The following is a 19,254-nucleotide window of genomic DNA, read 5'->3' as shown; positions in this document are numbered from 1 at the left end:
GTATATGCCTTGTCTCCCCTGCTAGACTAAGGGAAGCAATCATGCTGTTTTTTCTGGTATTCTCTATAGCACTTATTGCAGTGGTAGCTGCTTAATAAATCTTTGTTAAGGAAACCAGGGAGGGAGGGAAGAAAAACGAAGAGATGCAGGGAAAGGAAAAGAGGAAGGAAGAAAGGAAAAAAGGAAGGATTGATGAGAAAGGGGAGGAAAGGGGAAGGGACAGGGAGGGTTGGTTTCCATTCACATGCAGAGGAAAAAAATTACCTGGCGACTGTTCCTCAGCCACTGTCAGAATCAAGTGGCTCATTCCTGTTTCCATGGCTATTAATAGAAAATCACATACACAGTCAGATCACAGCAACTTGCATTTATATCCTGCTTTACTGATGCCACACACTGTTAGTCGTCTGGTTTTCACAAAACCATGTGAGGTTGGTAGGATACTGTTATTGTCCCCATTTTATAGATGGAGAAATTGAGTCTCAGAGAAGTTGTGACTTGCTCAAGATGATCCTGATGGTAAATTATCAGAGTTGGAACTGGAACCCAAGTCTTCTTGGTTCAATTTTAGTGAGGATAAGGACGGAAGAGAATAAGAGTGGGAAAAGGGGAAACAGGAGAGGGGATCAGAGAGCACCAAAGACAAAATTGGGCTTTTTCATAGGGCTAGGGAAAATGGTGCTCATATGTAAGGTGAAGGTCCTGGTTAGGATGATGTCTAAAGTCCCTGCTCATTGTGAATCCTATGACAGTGGTGGAGTTGGCCCACCATGCATTCTTTTGAGCCTAAGGGTACAAGTGTTTGCCTTCAGACTGTGTTCTGCACCAGGAAATGTTTTTTTCTTGATGGGAGAAGGCTGGCTTTTGTCAGAGAATGGTTTACACTGCTCTGACGTTACTGTGGACAAACTTAACTCATTAAACCGCTTTTGAGCCAGAGATGATATATGGAGGAAGTATTGGTACATACAGTAACAGTAAATATCAGCAACTTATCTGTCAAGTGTGGTGATAGATAAAAGAAATACATGGAGGGAAGTGTCAGCTGAGAAAAAATATATAGCTTGCAGTAAATCACCACCAAGCAATTAAAGCATAAAATCAAGTTAAGCAGTATTTTGTTTCCAAAGGATGGGAGAGCAGTGGCAAGAGAGAGGTGGTGCTGGCATACAAGAAAGCTTGAAGGCTTGAGCTCCAGACAAAACTGCATCCCCATTGGCCCAGGAGACACCTAGGCCATTGACCGTCTTCCATCAATAGCGAGGTTCCTCCCCTCAAGATCTTGAGATTGGTCCCATAGTTTAAGAGAATTAGTTTCTTTCTCTCAGCTGATAAGAGACCTTTTCTATTCAATCCAGATTCCCTCCTGAAGGTCTTCCCCAGCCAGTTTTCCTATTCCAACTCCCAGTAACCCAAAACTATTTAACCCTGTTTATTAAAGCAAAGAAATGAAAGCAGGCATGAGAAAGGGTTGGAAAGGATGCACAGTCTTGCTCCTCTATGGACCATATTTATCCATTCAGGCAACATTTATTAAAAGCCTACTATGTACCAAGCATTCTATTCTGTTCACTGGGGGAATACAATGAATGATAGTCTCCATCTTCACACAACTTTATGGTCTTCTAGGGGACCTAAGACATACACACTCACACACACATATAACACAAGGTATGATCTGACAAAAGAAGTACATGTTGGTTCAGAGATAGAAGACAGCGTTTTTTTTGGGGGGATATGGATAGGGGGAGGCTAAAGGGAAGAGGTGGTATTTGAGCTGGATTTTGAATATGGGTAAGAATTGAACAGGTGAAGCCAATGGGTAAGGTAATGTCACTCAGAAAGAACCTGAGCAAAAAATCCCCAGAAACCATGGGCATGGGAAATTGTGGAGCATAGCCAGGGAGCAAGGAATAGTTCAGCTTTTGTTAGTTTAGAAGTAGGAGAGATGATTCAGGAGACTACTGCAAGAGTTTGTGGCTAGAACATAGAATATATGAAAGAGAATAGTGGTAAAGAAGACTGGAGAGGCAGCCTGGAGATCTAGCTCAGAGGTCTTTCAATGAGAGAAGAGAGCCCCACCTAATCAATCAAGCCAACAGCAAGCATTTATTAAATTCCTACTTTATGCTAGGCTCTGAGGGTACAAACACAATAATTTAACAGTCCTTGACCTCAAAGAATTTACAATCTCTTCAGGGAGACAATATATACAAGTGTAAGAATAAAAGTCAAAATAGAAACCAAATAAATGTTGGGTAGTTTTGTGTCCTAGTACCTGGAGATAGGCAAGGCTTCATTTTTAGATAGTGGTGCTTGTAAGGGAGGGGGTGAGGAAAGAGTGTATTCCAGAGATGGGGGACCAGGTAAAGCCAAGGCCTAAAGACAGGAGTCAGAATGTCACGTGTTAGGAACAAAAAGGTCAGTTTGGCTAGACTAGAGAGTGCACGACGGAATGCACTTTATATGCAATGAAGCTGAAAAGGTAGTTTGGGGACTGTCTGTGAGGAGCTTTAAAGGCCAAAGAAGTTTCTATTTTACTGGAGAGACAATGGGGAGTTTACTGAGTAGGGGAGTGACATGCTCAGATCTGCTTTAAAGAAAAATCCTTTTGGCAGCTTATGTAGAGGATGGAGTGGAGAAACGGAGAGATGAGACAGGGAGTTGTCAGGAGGCTATTGCGAGAGTTGAGATGATGGACAATGAGGGTCTGAACTAGCGTGGTAGCTGCATGAGGAGTGAGGAGGGGCTAGATGTGAGAGGGATTGTGTGGGTAATAACGGTAAGACAACAACTACCTGGCTATAGGGCATGAGGGAGAGTGGACAGGACAGAGGCTGTGAAGGTGGGAGACTGGAAGGGTTGTTCTGCTTGGGGGGGGGAGGGGAAGAAGAGAATGAATTATATTTTGTACGTGGTGACTTCCAGATGCCTCTGGTCAGTCAGTTAATAAACATTAAAATACCTAGTATATGCCAGGCATTGTGTAAAGTACTGGGGATACAAAGAAAGGCAAAAGACAGTGTCTGCTCTCAAGTAGCTCATGATCTGATGGAGGAAACAACATGAAAACTATGCACAAACAATATGTGTGAAGGATAAATTGGAAATGAGCAGTAGAGGGAAAGACTTCCTGTAGAAAGAAAGAGCTTAGGTGGGAATAGCTGTGAGAAGGATGAACCCTCCAGGTGAGATGGACATCCAGTGAAAATGCCCAGAATGGGAAGATGAAGAGGCTTGTTGGAGGACCAGGCAGGAGGCCAGTGTCACCGGATCGCTGATTAGTGGCAGAGGGTACTCTATGTAAGAAGACTAGAGAGGTAGGTGATCAACAGGTGATGAAGAGCTTCAAACATCAAACAGACCATTTTGTGTTTGATCCTGGGGGCAATACAGGCCATTGTAGTCTGCTGAGTAGGTGGGAATGGAGTAGTGACATGGTCAGATTTGTAGACTGATTTGCCCACTGAGTGGAAGACAGACCAGAAGGGAGACTTCCAAATTGAAATGTTCAACAGGTAGTTGGTAATGTGGAACTCGAGCTTAGGGGACAGACTAGATATATGGATCTGGGAATTTTCTGCATAGAGATGATAATTTTTAAAGCAATGGGAGCTGGTGAGATAATTGAGGGAATATATAGAGAAGAAAACAGGGCCGGGGCCCTTGGGGTACACACCTAACTAGGGAATGTGATAGAGGAACCAGCAAAAGAGACTGAGAAGCGGTCAGACAGGTAAGAGGAGACCAGGAGAGAATATCGGAATCTGTCCTATTCGTTGCCCTTCTCAGAAGTCAGCTGGTCCCTTGTTACATTCCAGGAGTCTTGGCTGGCCTTAAATGCCCTGTGAATGGAATGTGGTGAGACAGGGTGAGAATGCAGAGTTATTGGATGGTATTATGTGTGTGTGTGTGTGTGTGTGTGTGTGTGTGTGTGTTGTGTCCCCTACCTTGGTAGATTGTAAGTAAGCTCTATTTTTGTATTTTCCATTTCGTCTAGAACAGTATACTGCACGTTTAATAAATGGATGAATGAACAGATGAAAGAATGAATAAGATGTTATTTTAAGAACCTTGTGTGACTATCATGTAATCAGCTCTTGGGGTTCCCTTGAGAAGCCATAGAACCCTATGATGGCCTCCCCACAGAACCAAAGATAAACCACAAACACCTGGGAGCCACATACCCCCCCAGGGATGAAAAACACCATAAGGGGTCTATCAATTCTCCAGGACCTAGATTTCCAATTCTATGTTAATGAGTGTCAAAGATTGTGGAAAATACAAGTCAGGGCTCATTCCAGAAGCTCATTTCCACCAGTCAGTCTGACTTCCTCCCAAATAGAGTTCATTTTTTTTTATAAAGATATCTTTCATTTAAAAAAATTTATCGACTCCTTTTGTTTTTATATCAGAGTTACTTCACAATATACTCTACCACAGCCCCCAGGAAATCTTCCCTTATAAAAAAAGAAAAAAGTAGTTAAGATGAGAAAGAATGGTTACACAAAACAACTGAAGCAGTAAACACAGCATTTTTACTAAAATGAGGATCCTAATCATGTTTTACCTGTAGGTTATAGGGTTATTGTAAGGAACAAATAAGATACATGCAAAGTGCTTAGTAAAACTTTAAAGAGCCTCAAAAAATTGAGCTATCTTATCCCTTATTGGTAAAATGCTTGTATGTGTATGGTTTGGAAAAGCTCCTTAATGGGGAGAAATGTTCCTGTAACCAAGGGTCTTTTTTTGGCTGATTAACTTCTCCAAGTTGAGTACTTTGAGACTTGGTTAGGGAATAGTGCCAGTGCTGATAAAGCAATGATTTCTGTCCCCATTTAGGTCAATCGATCAATTGATCAACACATTTATTAAATGTCTACTCTGTTCTAGGCAGTGTGCTAGGTGCTGGGGATACAAATATAAAAATAAAAAATAGTCTTTGAAGTTTATATTCTAGGGGGAGATAACATGTACATATATGATAAAAAAAAAACACATGGTAGTCAGCATTGTCCTAATCCATAAGCTCATGGCATCTGTGACTATGGGCACTTCTTTCATAAGCCTTATCACTGAGCAAGCATTTTCATCCCTTTGGGCCTCAGTTTACCTGATCGAGTTGGTGTAAGGACCCTGATCTTCAGTGCCAACCTCTTGCCATTCCTGGAAAAAACAACTCAAAATGCACATCTTCTGATGAGTTTGTCATTAGCTTCATCTTCTCAGTGTTCTATGATCCTTAAAGCACTATACACACGTCAGTTGGTATTATTAATTGTTATTATTAATAGCACAATCACACAAAGGCCAGCATAGCATCCATCCCCTAGCTTCGACGCAAGGGAGGAACATCCTCCAAAAGTGGGCAGCTGAGTTCTGTGTGCGGATGCCCTCGAGATGAGCTTTGGACAGCAGATGAACAGCAGCTTAAGGCTGGGTGCCCTGAGTTACCCGGAAGAAAGGTAATATGGAAAGACTTTCACTTATCAACCAAAGGTCTACATCTCACAATCAGGAAAATTGCTTCAATCGCTAAAAAACGCTGGTGGGGAAGTCCATTTATTTTTCATTTTTCTTGTGCACTTGCCACCCCTATACATGAATCACTGTCTGGATATGGATTAAATATATGCCCCCCTCCCCCATTATCTTTCATGTCTCCTGTGCTTACGGGGCAGTTGGGCTTCCTGCGTCTGGAATTTAGTGTCTCCTTTTTTTCATGACTAAGAGAGATAATTCAATGGCTCCTGTCCTTTTGTGATCGTCAACAAAGACAGCAAAAGGGAACCATTTCTCTGCTCAAGAGAATATCTTCCTTCTTCCTTTTGTTTTCATCTTTACTGTACAGTAGTGACTCAAATCGGATTATTTTCATGTAGACCTGAGCTCCAACCGCCCAAATTTAGAAACCCACAGGATTAGTCTCTTGGATATTTGTGGTATGTGTGTATGTGTGTGTTAGGTGAAAGAATGGTTTGGTTTCTAGTGAATCTTCTACTTTATTTGTATTAAAAACAAACCACTTAAATGTGCATGGGTAAAAACAGGCCCACATCATACCTTTGTGTTCTGATCTTTCTCTTCTGCACACACATTCAATCTTAGAGCTCACCCCCAATAGACCCCCTGTTTTTCCTCTTTCATCAGAGGTTAAATGTATTCAATCCAATACCTGTCTCTATAGGACAGCTACTCTCCAGAACTATCTAGTTAGCAGAAACACAATGACGAGCAGCAAGCTTTTGTCTGTGCTAGAGTTCTAATTTCTTCTTACAGATTCATGGACACTGCTCTTCTCCTAGAGATGGACACAGTTCCACAGTCATCTTTTTAACATCTTTATTTTTATTGATCTACTTTGATTTGACATAGCCTTAATTTCCAAATAGATCCCTTCCCTGCCCAGAAAGACTTCCCTGGAAACAAAGATTAAAAAAGAAAGAGAGCAAAGAAAGGCAAATCTGCACTACGCATCTCATGGACTGAGCCCGACACCCATGTTGCCTCACCTCCAGTTTTGCAAGTGGACAGAAATCGAGTTTCATTTCTTTTGTTTTCGTTTGTTTGTTTGTTTTTTGCCCTTGCCATTTATATAGTTGAAGTCATTGCACATATTGCTTTCTTGGTTCTCCTTGCATCTCTCTGTATTCATTCTTAAAAGACTTCTTGTCTGTCTTGTCTGTATGCTTTGAAATCATCGTTTCTTACTGTTCAATAAAATTTATTTAGATTCAGTTATTACAATTTCTTTAGCCATTCCCCACGATGGGCATCTATCTGTTTCTAGTTCTTTGTCACTACAAAAAGTACTAGTATAAATATATTTGGTGTGATACATGACCTCCTTGGGGTAGGTGCCGAGCAGTGGGATTTTGGAGTCAAAGGATAGAGACCTTTCAGTCACTTTCTTAATGTAATTACAAATTGCTTTCCAGGATGGTTAGGTCAATTCACAGTTCTACCAACAGTGTATGTGTGTGTGACTGTCTTTTTACAATCTCTCCAACATTAACTATGCCTGTCTTTTGCCATCTTTTTTTAATTTGCCACATGTAAGGTAAAACCTCAGAGCTGTTTTGTTCTGCATTTTCTCATGTGACACTTACAACTCTGGTCTTCGCTTTGTCAAAGGCCAGGTATGTTAGATTCTATCTCTCTCTCAGAGTTCTCTGGTGCCCTTAAGAGAAGAGGTGAGGTTTTCTGCAAATGGCTCCAGTCCCTATGTGTTCTCCCAAGTATAGGACATGGTCTCCTGTGCCTGTTTCATTTAATCACTAACAGTTGGAAGAGCTTTTATAAAGAAATCTTCGCTTCAGAAGGCATAATAACAAATATACAAACATATCCAACATGTAGGAAACATCTTCCTCTTCCCCCCTTTTATGCCCCTCAGTTTCTGTGAAAGGGAGGGGACAGACCAAATTAATAGTTTAGCTCAGTGTCTATGGGACACACAGTCCCAGTTCCATGTTCAAACCCACAAAAACCATGGGCTTGAGTCCTACTTAACCTTGGTTTCTCTGGATATAGCTTCCCTACTAGACTACTAGCCAGCTGCACCATCCAGCCTGAAATCTTGGTTCCAATGTGGACATGGCTCAGATCCCTGTTGGGGATTGCCATATCAGTGCCTGAATCTGGAAATAAAACAGAACTGAAATAGTACCCCCATGGTCATTTCTCTGAGCCTGGGAAAATTTCCAGAGAGCAGGGGAAGGAAGGTCTCATCAGTTCAGTTCATGGTGCCTTCTGTGGGTGGATGGTGATCTTCACCTTCTGGATGGAGCAGGAAGGAGTGCCAGACAGATAGAGTCATTGCTTAGGCTTGTAGAGTTTTAAAGACATGGACTGTTCCCCTCAGGCAGCTGATCAAAGGAAGCTACTCACACCCATGCCACATGGTAGGGGACTCAGAGTGCCTCCAACTTAGGAGAGCCCAATACCTCTTGTCTCCCACATCTTCCCTCAGAGCCTCCCAAACAGTGATGGTGTGACATAGGGGACACTGGCACAGGACAGCCCAGCAAGGCCTGCCCTCCTCAGAGAAGGAGCTGTGCTATATGAGCAAAGCAGAATTGAAGTAGCTCAAAAGAAATACAAGATGCAAAAATTTAGAGAATCCATCCCAAATATTCACATGGTCTATTTATACCCAACCTCTAGAGCATTCTAAGTTCATATTGCCTGATCAGACAGAGTTGGACACATCGCAACTTGACTCTTACATAGTGGTGTCATTTTGGTCCTCCTTGAGAACCAGGGACAACAACTAACCAACTTAGGAGAACTGGGGGTTCCCACAGAAGCCTGCTTAGGGGTTCCCCTGAGTGAGGTGATCTGGCTCCAAAGGTCAGCCTTGTTATGCTTATTGTCAGTGTAGAGTTTGCCTTATGGTGAAGAGTTTGAAATTCTTCTCCTGAGAACTTTATTCATGTCTCCTGACCACTTACCTATTTGGTCTTGGTCTTCTGTATTTCCACAGACATTTTATAAAAAAGGCACTGTGACCCTGGACAAGTCACTTAAGCTCTGTTTGTCTTAATGTCCTCATCTGTTAAATGGGGATACTAATAGGATTTACTTTGCAGGGTTGTTGTAAGGATAAAGTGAGATGATATTTATAAAGTGTTATATAAATGCTAGTTATTAAAAAGGCTCATTTAAAAAATATGCACAGGCAAGTTTGAACCCTCTTAAGAGAAGTCATTGTAGCAGCCTGGTAGCTTGAGATCCCTAGGTTAAAAGTGACCTTAGTAATGTCTGTTTCCTAGACACTTCTATTGTATCTCATCTGAGTTTTCTTTTGCTAATGCAGAAGAGTAACAGACAGAAGAATGGATCATTCTGTCTTCTCTTTCAGTACTAGCCATGCACCTTCCCCTACTCCCACCCCTTTTTTGGGCGGAGCTGAAGTTGTCTGACCTGGGATGCCAGGACCCACCCAGATAAGTAACTCCCACCCTGGCCATCATCTCTCCAGGTACTAATGTGATACAACATGCCACCAGACCCTTTCAGGCCCTTCAGCAGGTATCATTATAGCATAAGAGTCCTATCATTCTGAGTTAATCTGGGATTCATCATGATAGCTGTGACCATAATTAATTTATTTGGTATTAATGTGGATGAAATATGTACTGTCCTTTCAGGGGAAATCCTACTGCCTATAAGCATTAGTTAAAAGGACCATTAAAATCAAACCTTCCTTAGATCCATTAGGCGAAGTCTTTCATCTTGAAGAAGATAAAGTCCTGTCGTGTGAAATGTCATGAATAATTAGGTTGATTGCTGTTTTCAACTCTGCCCCTGCCTCCCCTCCCCCTCCCATTTCCTCCTATCTCCTCCTGGAAGCTGGGAAGGCTCACCTGACGCTGCTCAGTCATCTCCCCTGGTGCTGACTAAGTCTATATGTGGCCAGTTAGCCACTTCTGGGTGTCCCAAGTCACTTGCCTGGCTCCGTTTTCTATCTAGTCAAAATGGGCTGATCTCTGCTTTCTCCCAGAGGCCCTGCAGTGAGTGGTCCTCTCTTCCTTTCATTCTGAGCCTGAATAGTTTGGAACAATGGCCCTGCCCGATGTTCCCACCACCACCTGGGCAGGAACAGGACTGGCTCTGGTGCTCGCAACTTTGCTTTGTAGATGACAAGGTCGTGAAAACATTTCTTGGGGGTGGGAAATAGGTAGCCCACTCGGTATTGATTTCCCTATTACACAGACCCACCTAAGTGACTGGAAAACTCCATCAGACCAAAGAGACAGACATAGATGTACTTAAGGCAATCTGATGAAGCCTGTGGAAGCCCCCCTCAGAGGAATGCTTTTAAATACGTAAAATACATAGATTACAAAGGAAATCAATTATATTGAAATAAAGTTGACAAAACTAAAAAAACTAAGAAGGTCATGGAACCTAAGAACCCCTAAACTAGTCCAAGTCCCTCATTTTACAGATGAGGAAACAGAAGACAGAGATCATGCCTTCCTAAGGTCACATTGTAAATAGCAAGAGTAGAGATTATTTTTTATTCAAGGGACTTGGAAGTGACTTAGAAATGTCCTCAAATGCCCACATCAATGCGGCCCAGCCTGGTGGTATTAAATGGGTGTTTTCCTACTTTGCTTATGTCTACATGATTTCCTTTGGCCGCTCTGGCTTGAGCCAGAGGACCCACTCTGTAAGTGGTTGGCTCCAAGGAGGCCCTGAATCAGTAGCATTGCTTCCCCTTGAGACCAAATGAGATAATATTTGTAAAAAGGTTGCAAACAGTGCTGGCACATAGTAGCACTGTGTAAATGCTTATTCCCTCTCCTTCCCCTTCCGTGCTTAGTGGAGACCCTTCTGAAGGTGCCGGTGTGTCAGGCACAGACCCATCCACTCCTGTAACATTCTTCTGTTTCTGGTTCTCCCACAGGCGCTTTGGGACAAAATGCACGGCTTGCCAACAGGGCATCCCCCCCACCCAGGTGGTACGGAAGGCCCAAGACTTCGTTTACCACCTCCATTGCTTTGCCTGCATCATATGCAACCGCCAGCTGGCTACAGGGGACGAGTTCTACCTCATGGAGGATGGGCGGCTGGTGTGTAAAGAGGACTACGAGACAGCCAAGCAGAATGGTAGGGGTCTCTGGTCTCTGGGCTAGAGAGGAGGGTTCCTGGCCCACAGACCAGGACTTACACTTACTCACTTGCTCTACTTGAGCACTCCATTTAGGGATACTATGTTAACCATCCCTCCCCTCCCCAAACAACAACAGTCCAGAGATAAAAGGACATATGAGTAAGAGGACTCAGTTTTTAAGTTAAAATCCTGTCCAGGCTGGTCGAATACCAGATGGCTGGAAGCCCCACCTCCATCCCATCTGCAGAAGACTAGCACTATAGGACTCTCCCCATTTTACCCTCTGCATCAGGCTGAATCACACAAATATGTCAGACTTTTTGAGGAGTCTCTTCCTTCTTTCATCACAGCCTGCGTTTCTTTGCTTTCATCTTTGCCTCAGTATCTAAGCTGTTGCCCCCGTTACACTGGGCAAGAACAACCTTAGTTTTAGGTCCTAATCTCCAGACTTTCCTTTCATTCTGCACCATTAACCCAACTTTATGAGACCCCGGATTAGAGGGACACAGGGGACTCTCAGCTCACCTTGGCTATGCAGCAGCTTCTAGGGGAGGTGCTTGGCTGCTTCAGTTACTCCAGGAAAGGAAGGAGAATTCTAGAATCTGCAGAAGGGGAGTTAGGTAGCAGGGGGGAAAACATTCTACCTACCCCTATTCCCAGTAAGGATTTAGGATTTGGCCAAGCTTGTATGCTTAACTTGTATGCTCTAGGGTGGGGTTTCTGAAGTGCCAAAGAGGGAACTGGACTCGGTGTTTCATTTTTAATTTAAATTTTCTTTTTTTTTATTGTGAGCATAATGATAACCAACAAACATGGGCATTTCAATATGCAAGGAAGGACAAGAATGGATGCTAATGAGCACGTTTCATAATAAACTGAGAAAGGCTTGTATAAGAAACGGAGCTGTGTAGCACATATGTAAATGGAAATTGACACACACGTACACCATGTTCAGCTTGTGGGAATGCACACATAGAAAACAATAATATGCTGACCACTAACACTTATAAAGTGCCTACTATGTGCCAGGCCTTGTGCTAAGAACTTTACAAATATCATCTCATTGGGTCCTCACAACAACCCTACGAGGTGGGTGCTGTTGTTATCCATATTTTACAGATGAGGGAACTGAGGCAAACAGAGCTTAAGTCACTTGGATCCTCACACAGCTAGTAAGTGTCTGAGGTGGAATTTGAACTCAGGTCTTCTAAGTCCAGTGTTCTATGAACTACGACACACCTAGTGCCAGCTACCTGCACACATACAAGAACTGAACAAAGCAGTAAAAAAACAAACAGACCCTGCTCTATATGTATCCCTTTCTGTAGTTTTCTTTTACTTCTGTGCATTTTAAGAAATATCTTATTTATGCTATTTTATTTTCTTTTCTCTTTTTTGGCATAACTATCATTTGCTGTGTGGAATATTGCAAAGCCCCTTTTCAGAACAGGGCCATGAGACAGAATTCCCCCTTAATCTCAGAGCAGGATTTCCTCTCCCCCACCCCCACCCTCCCTTCCCCATAATGGTCTTTCATGATTTCTGCTCACACCTTCCCCAAAGCCACTAAGACTTCTGGGGAAGACTCTTCTAGAGACAAGAGCATTTCCTGGTTAACAAAGACCTTTTCTGTTTTAATCTGTTCTCACTTATGGCCCCACCCAACTTCTATGTTGTTCTCCTGAAGGTGATTATGACATCACAGATCAGACCCTTCTGTGGGGGACAAATTATTAAAGCAGATGGACTCTGAGGAGAGAAATCAATGACCCTTTGATCTGTGGATGCCCTCCATTGTAGTTAGTAGGGAACGTGCGGGGCGGGGGAAGTAGAACAAAGAGGAATCAATGTGGCAGAATACTGGGAAATTTTCCCCAAAAGATTGTTTGGGTAAATTTTGTATATACATATATGTGTGTATGCAGACACAGAGCCTGAAGTGAAGAAAAAAAGGAGGAAAGCATTACTTAAATCTGGGAAATGAGGAAAGGACAGAGTTCATTACCAGGCACATTTCTTTTTGGAAAATCTTTTAAAAAGTGAGATGGATGGTTTTCTTGGAAAGAAGTGGGATGGCATATCAGCTTATGTTTCTGTTGAAAATCCATAGGTCCACTCTAATTCTATTTGGCTCCTACGTGACCACTGACCCTATCTACATTTACCAATGTCACTTTTGTTCCTCCTAAACCTCCTGACCTCCTTTTTCTTATTCCTGACTCCCATATGCACTTGGCTAGGGAGAACATACACAGATATAGATAGATCTATAGATAGAGAGGTGGATATATGTATATACACACTTAGGTGTACATATTTACATCAATCGGTATTTGTGTGTACATATATCCATTTCTCTCTCTCTCTCTCTCTCTCTCTCTCTCTCTCTCTCTCTCTCTCTCTCTCTCTCTCTTTCTCTCTGCTCTTTCAGACTCTCTCAATCCTTATAGCAGAACAGGAACTTTACAAGGGAGAGGCAGCACTGGCCCTAAAGTTAGAGGAGAGTTCAAATCTCTGACACTTTCTGTGTGACCTTGGCCAAGTCACTTGACTCAATCTATAAAGTGATGGCCTCTGCAATTTCTTTCATCTCCAGAGCTGGAGTGATAATGCTGAGGAAAGGAAAGTCATTCTAGACATGAGACCCCTCCATTCTCTCTGCAAACACTTTTGGAAAAGCCCAGTACTAAAAGTTGTGGGGGACGCCTCTTCGAGAGTCATATCTTGGGCTCAGTCTTAAAGGAACTGGTGGATGGGCATGAATTAATGGTGAGGAACAGTCTGGGCTGACAGAACAGCGGGAGGAAAGCCCCAGAGGGGGAATCAAAGCCTAAGTAAGACTTTCACTTTCCTCCTGGTCCTCTTAGTCCCACTCTGAAGCACTTTCAAGCCCTGGGGACATGGCCTCAGTTTGTATTTCTGAAAAATTTCTTTTGTTCTGGCTTTCAGAGGAGAAAGATATGACATTATTAATGATTCTAATCAGGATGGGCCTTAGGCAAAACTCTGAAGTAAGGATATCAGTTTTCTTGGCACCTCTGTTCCCCTCCTGGTGCTCTCTGCCCTCTTTTCCAGGCCCCAACCTCTCCTAGGGTGCCTATGACTACCCTGGCTTTCCTACCACTCTTGTTTTTGGCAAAGGTCCTGATGTAGGCCATTTATACCTTGGTTTAAATGAATTTGTAGATGTTTTTTCATGTTAAATAACTTCCAATTAAGGAAGGAAAGACTTTGACTTTTCTAAAATGAATTTAAGTGATCAGCTAGCAGGTGGGGTGTGTGTGTGTGTGTGTGTGTGTGTGTGTGTGTGTGTGTGTGTGTGTGTGTGTGTGTGTGTGTGTGTGTGTGATTTTTTTTTTTATGTAAGGAAAGCAACTTTTTAATGTTAGGTCAGATGATCAGTACATGCACAAGGTTACATTATGTGGTTCATTCCTTTCTAATGCACATAAGACTGAACTTGATCCTTATGGTCATTTTTGGTTTTCCTGCTGTTGTGAATTAAGGGCCCAGAGGGAGTGGTCTGTAGTGAGAAGACAGGGGAGGATATAGAGATTCCAGGTTTACAAGTTGAAGGGACATTAGATACTTGAATGATCCCCTCACTTTACAGATGAGAGAATGAAGGCCCAGAGAATAAAGAGACTTGTCCAAACTCCCCCAGGCCCGGTAAAATGGCAGATCTGGAATTCAAGTCCATTGTACCACCAAAAGGAATGGAGGGGAAAGAGGGTGTCAGGGATACGGAGTCCTCAGCTAGTGCCTTGCATGTTGTAGGAATGTAGTAAGTATTTGTTCAAATAAACTGCATAGAATAAGATTGCCCACAAATGGTGTTTTTGATGAAACGTTACTCATGATTGAGCCACTGAGGCACCGTGTCTAGACTAGAATATCTAGTCAGTTGTCAGAAATTCATGGCAATTCCAGGCATGGATCATTTTAGCTCTAAATTATTTCCTCTCTCTCAAGCAAAAACAGAGAAGTCACAACTCACGTTCGTCAGCTTCATCTCCTCTCTCTCCCCCATTCTCCTCTCTCTTTCTCTTCCTCCCTCTCCCCCCCCACCCATTAAATAACTAGAAAAGGCCTGATCTGATGGGAAGCAGAGAAAAGGAGTATTTGGCCTAAGAGCTCAGAGGCGCTGGTGTCTTCCTTCATAGGTGACTTTGAGCAAGTCCTCTGTCCTCTTTGGAACTCAGTTTTCTCTTGTGAAAAATGAGGGTTTTGGCCTAGAGGCCCCTTTGAGTTTTCCTCCTCCTTCCCTTGTCTATCTCTCTGGTGAAGATGCAAATGAGCAAATAGCCAGTGGGAACAGAAAGCAGCAGCAAGGAAACAGATTAATTAATAAACTGGAAAATCAACCCCATATGATTGATTACTGACTATAAATGAGATGGTCCCTGCCCTCTGAGAAACTTCCATGCTGAAGACACCAGACAGACTAAGTGGTCTTGTTCTTTTAATATGTTGCTGGCTTATAAGAACAGTAGTGGTTTATCTGCCTCAGTTACAGGCAGACTCATGACTCCCAAGGCTTATTTCTTCTCTTCTCTTCTCTTCTCTTCTCTTCTCTTCTCTTCTCTTCTCTTCTCTTCTCTTCTCTTCTCTTCTCTTCTCTTCTCTTCTTTCTCTCTCTCTCTCTCTCTCTCTCTCTCTCTCTCTCTCTCTCTCTCTCTCTCTCTCTCTCTCTCTCTCTCTCTCTTTCTCCTGACTGGGTGAGGATGATCTGTGATAGCCTTCAGGAAGCTGGGGACTGAATGAAGGGGAGAAAGGAGAAGGGTGGAAATGGAAAGAGGAAACACGAATGAAGGAACAGCGAACTTTTTTCTCGACTAGAAAGCAGGCAGAAGAGAGAGGTGAAGCAGGAAGGGGCAGACGGGCAGAGAGGTTTGAGATACCTGGTCATCTGAGGTATGAGAAGAAAAGACAGAAAAGGTAGGACCAGAAACACCAGACACAGAGAAAGACATACAAGAATCACAGAAAGACAGATGGAAGCCTTCGAACCACATCCCTTCAATTTACAGATTTTTACATTTTTATTCTGAACTTAACAAACACCAAATAAAAGAGGCATTTGTGTAGACACAGAACAGAAATGAGGCTTGCATATGAAACTGCTAGTCTCCATCATACGTAGCTTGCTTTTCTTTTTAAGTAAATAATAATATCAACTATCAAAATATCAGCTTTCCAAACTACCCTACCTGCCTGACCTTCTGTTCCTTTTTAAAGATGTCTCAATGACTCTCTCCCCTCATTTTTGCATTTGAAGAAACTGAGGCATACGGAGGTTGCCTAAAGTAACTCAGCAACACATGTAATAATTGGCACAAAGTGGGATTTGAATGTTGGCCCCCCGATTCCCCTATACCAGGCTGCTTGCTAAAGTCAGGAACCACAGTTCAATTTTCTATCTGTAAAACCAGTCATGGCAGCATACCTGAGGACTGCTGCTGTGAGTGATTTCAAGGGTCTAATCTCATAGCATAATGAACTTTCTATTTATTCAGCAATAAACTAAACATTATTCAATGAAGTAAAGCAGAACATCCATCCAACATCCTTAACCAAAACATATCATCTACTACATATATCTCATATTGATAGCAGCATCCTTAATCAAGTAAAGTCCTTTTTCAAAATATTACAACATCCACATCTAGGTCAAAGTAAGAACAGTCTTCTTAATCAATACACAGCATCCAAGTAAAGTCCTCTCTCATTTTGACTCAAGGCTGACTTCCAAACCCCATGGCTCCTCCTCCGTGGGCCGATCACTCCCAGCTTTTGTCTGAATTCACACACAGGCAGCTCTCTGCTCCTGCTCCTTGTTTCAGCTCATGGGACCTGTTCCACTCCAAACTCTTCTTGCTTTTGTCTGACAGCAGGCTCCAGGGGTTCCTGTGCACAGCTTCTCTTTCTAGGAAAACAAGGCTTAACAGGGCTTTATACACATTACCACTGCCATCTCTCAATTCACTCATAAAGACCAGAAGAGAGGACTTTTGTCTGAGAAATTAACACAGACCAACAGGCAGGACTTCTGTCTGAGAAACTGACACAGATCAACAGGCAGGACTTCTGTCTGAGAAACTGACACAGACCAACAGGCAGGACTTCTGTCTGAGAAACTGACACAGATCAACAGGCAGGACTTCTGTCTGAGAAACTGACACAGACCAACAGGCAGGACTTCTGTCTGAGAAACTGACACAGACCAACAGGCAGGACTTCTGTCTGAGAAACTGACACAGATCAACAGGCAGGACTTCTGTCTGAGAAACTGACACAGATCAACAGGCAGGACTTCTGTCTGAGAAACTGACACAGACCAACAGGCAGGACTTCTGTCTGAGAAATTGACACAGATCAACAGGCAGGACTTTTGTCTGAGAAATTAACACAGACCAACAGGCAGGACTTCTGTCTGAGAAACTGACACAGACCAACAGGCAGGACTTCTGTCTGAGAAATTAACACAGACCAACAGGCAGGACTTCCGTCTGAGAAATTGACACAGATCAATAGATGACAGAGTACTGACATTACAAATATTCTTTCTGTTAGGCCTCCCCACAAGCAAGTTCCCCTAGTCTGCTCATGGTAGCTTCTCTCAGCTCGACTTCTGACTGCTTTCTCTACAAGATATATACTGTTTCTAATGAAAGACTCTTGATTCATTCAAAGGCAAGAGCCAATCAAAGGCACCTGATTGGCTAAAACTCAAACAGCCAAAGATCCTACTTTGCTTGCTGTTACAGTATCCTAGTAATAGTTGACATTTATTTAATACTTTAAGGCTTGAAAAGTGCTTTACATATTTTATGATGTCATTTGAATCTTAAAGGAGGCAGCAAAGTAGCTCAGTGGATAGTGCTGGGTCTGGAGTCAGGAAGGCCTGAGTTCAAATTTAACTTCAGATGCCTACCAGCTGTATGACCCCGAGGAAGTTACTTCACTTGTTTGCCTCAGTTTGCTCATCGTAAAATGAGGATAAAAATAACACCTGTCTCCAAGGGTTGTTGGGGGATCAAACAAATTAATAATTTTAAAGCACTTAGCACGATGCCTGACACATAGTAGATACTATATAAATGTTATCTATTATATAGACACAGCTATGGTAAGGTAAAGGATTAGCTTCTAGGCAGGCTAGGTGGTTGTTCAATCATGTCTGACTCTTTGTGACTCCTTTGGGGGTTTCCTTGGCAAAGATACTGGAGTGATTTGCCATTTTCTTCTCCAGCTCATTTGACAGATGAGGAAACTGAGGCAAACAGGTTAAGTGATTTGTCCAGGGTCACATGAATAGTAAGTGAGGCCAGATTTGAACTAAGGAAGAGGAGTCTTCCTGAGTCCTGGTCCAGTACTCTATCCACTGTACCACCTAGTTGTCCAAATGTTATGCACAGAACCTTCTATTCAGGTCAAGGAATTTTTTTTTTTTAATTGCAGATGACTCAGAAGCTGGAGCTAAGAGACCTCGGACCACCATCACAGCCAAACAGCTGGAAACACTAAAGAATGCCTACAAGAATTCCCCCAAACCAGCCCGGCATGTGAGGGAGCAGCTGTCTTCTGAGACAGGGCTGGACATGAGGGTTGTGCAGGTGAGAGACACTACTCTAATCACTTCCCTCTCTAACAGCCTCTCAGTCTTGGTCAGGCTTCATTTTCCAATGACCAAGGACCCAAAGCAGGCAAGAAGGTTATCTGGAATCTGTCACGCTGCAGGCAAAGCCCAAGTCTTCCTTCATACCAAGGTGATAAGGGTAGTCAGGAAAACTGCTCCTTTCTCATTGTAGCTAATGGCCTGATTTTTAGGGAGACCCAGGGAATAAGAAATGAAAGGGTCTTGAGCACAGGCCTGACAGACTCCAGTGAACAGCCAGGCATAGCATTTGCTTGGAAGATGGTGCTGCAGTCTGTGTAGAATCTCTTAGGAAGTCAAAGGGAGGCTACTTGAATACAGAAGGATGCCCCTTTATGGTACCCCCGACTTGTGTTCATTCATTTTTGGCTTGAAGACTTCCAGTGATGGAAATCCAGAGCCTTCTAGAGCAGCTGCTCAATCTGTTTTGGGACAGCTATAATTGTGAGCAAGTTTTTCCTTGTAGTGGCTAAATATTGGCCTTCCTTCAACTTTGGGATCAACAAACAAGTCTAATTCTATTTCACAAGACAGATTTTCAAATGTCTGAAGATGCCAGTCATGTTTTTGTAAATCATTTATTCTCTAGAAACAAGAGTTTACCAAATATGGTCTGGGTACCCTTGGGGATTCGTGAGGCCCTTTCAAGGGGTCCATGAGATTAAAATTATTTTCATAACTATACTAAGATGCTGATATGGTAAACATCAATAGATATAACCCACATAAAAAAGAGTTCTAGGAGGTCCTCAATAACCTTTGGGGAATCAAATCAATTTCGTTGATTTGTCATTGTTCTTGAGAAGGGTGTGTCAATCTGCTCTCCTATAGATCCCTACATTATCCCTACAAATTTCTAACTTTCTAAACCAAAATGTTGCTCCCTAGTCACTGTCTTCTTCTCTTAGACTGTAACTTTCTTGAAGGCAGAGGCTATTTTTGTTTTTTGTTTTTATTTATATTAACAGCACTTATT

The 19,254-nt window shown here is 42.7% G+C and overlaps 1 protein-coding gene across 1 annotated transcript in view; it reads left to right on the top strand.

Annotated features, from left to right (window-relative positions):
• Nucleotides 1-19,254, top strand: part of LHX4 (LIM homeobox 4) — a 64,849-nt gene that overhangs the window by 38,636 nt on the left and 6,959 nt on the right. Inside the window, exons 3-4 of the mRNA XM_072648491.1 lie at nucleotides 10,415-10,617; nucleotides 18,083-18,237. Of these exons, the coding sequence (XP_072504592.1) occupies nucleotides 10,415-10,617; nucleotides 18,083-18,237 (358 nt within the window). The remainder of the gene's footprint in view (nucleotides 1-10,414; nucleotides 10,618-18,082; nucleotides 18,238-19,254) is intronic.

The sequence above is a fragment of the Notamacropus eugenii genome, chromosome 2, assembly GCF_028372415.1.
Source record: "Notamacropus eugenii isolate mMacEug1 chromosome 2, mMacEug1.pri_v2, whole genome shotgun sequence".
NCBI classification, from domain to species: Eukaryota; Metazoa; Chordata; class Mammalia; order Diprotodontia; family Macropodidae; genus Notamacropus; species Notamacropus eugenii.
This window is presented reverse-complemented; position numbering and strand designations above follow the sequence as displayed.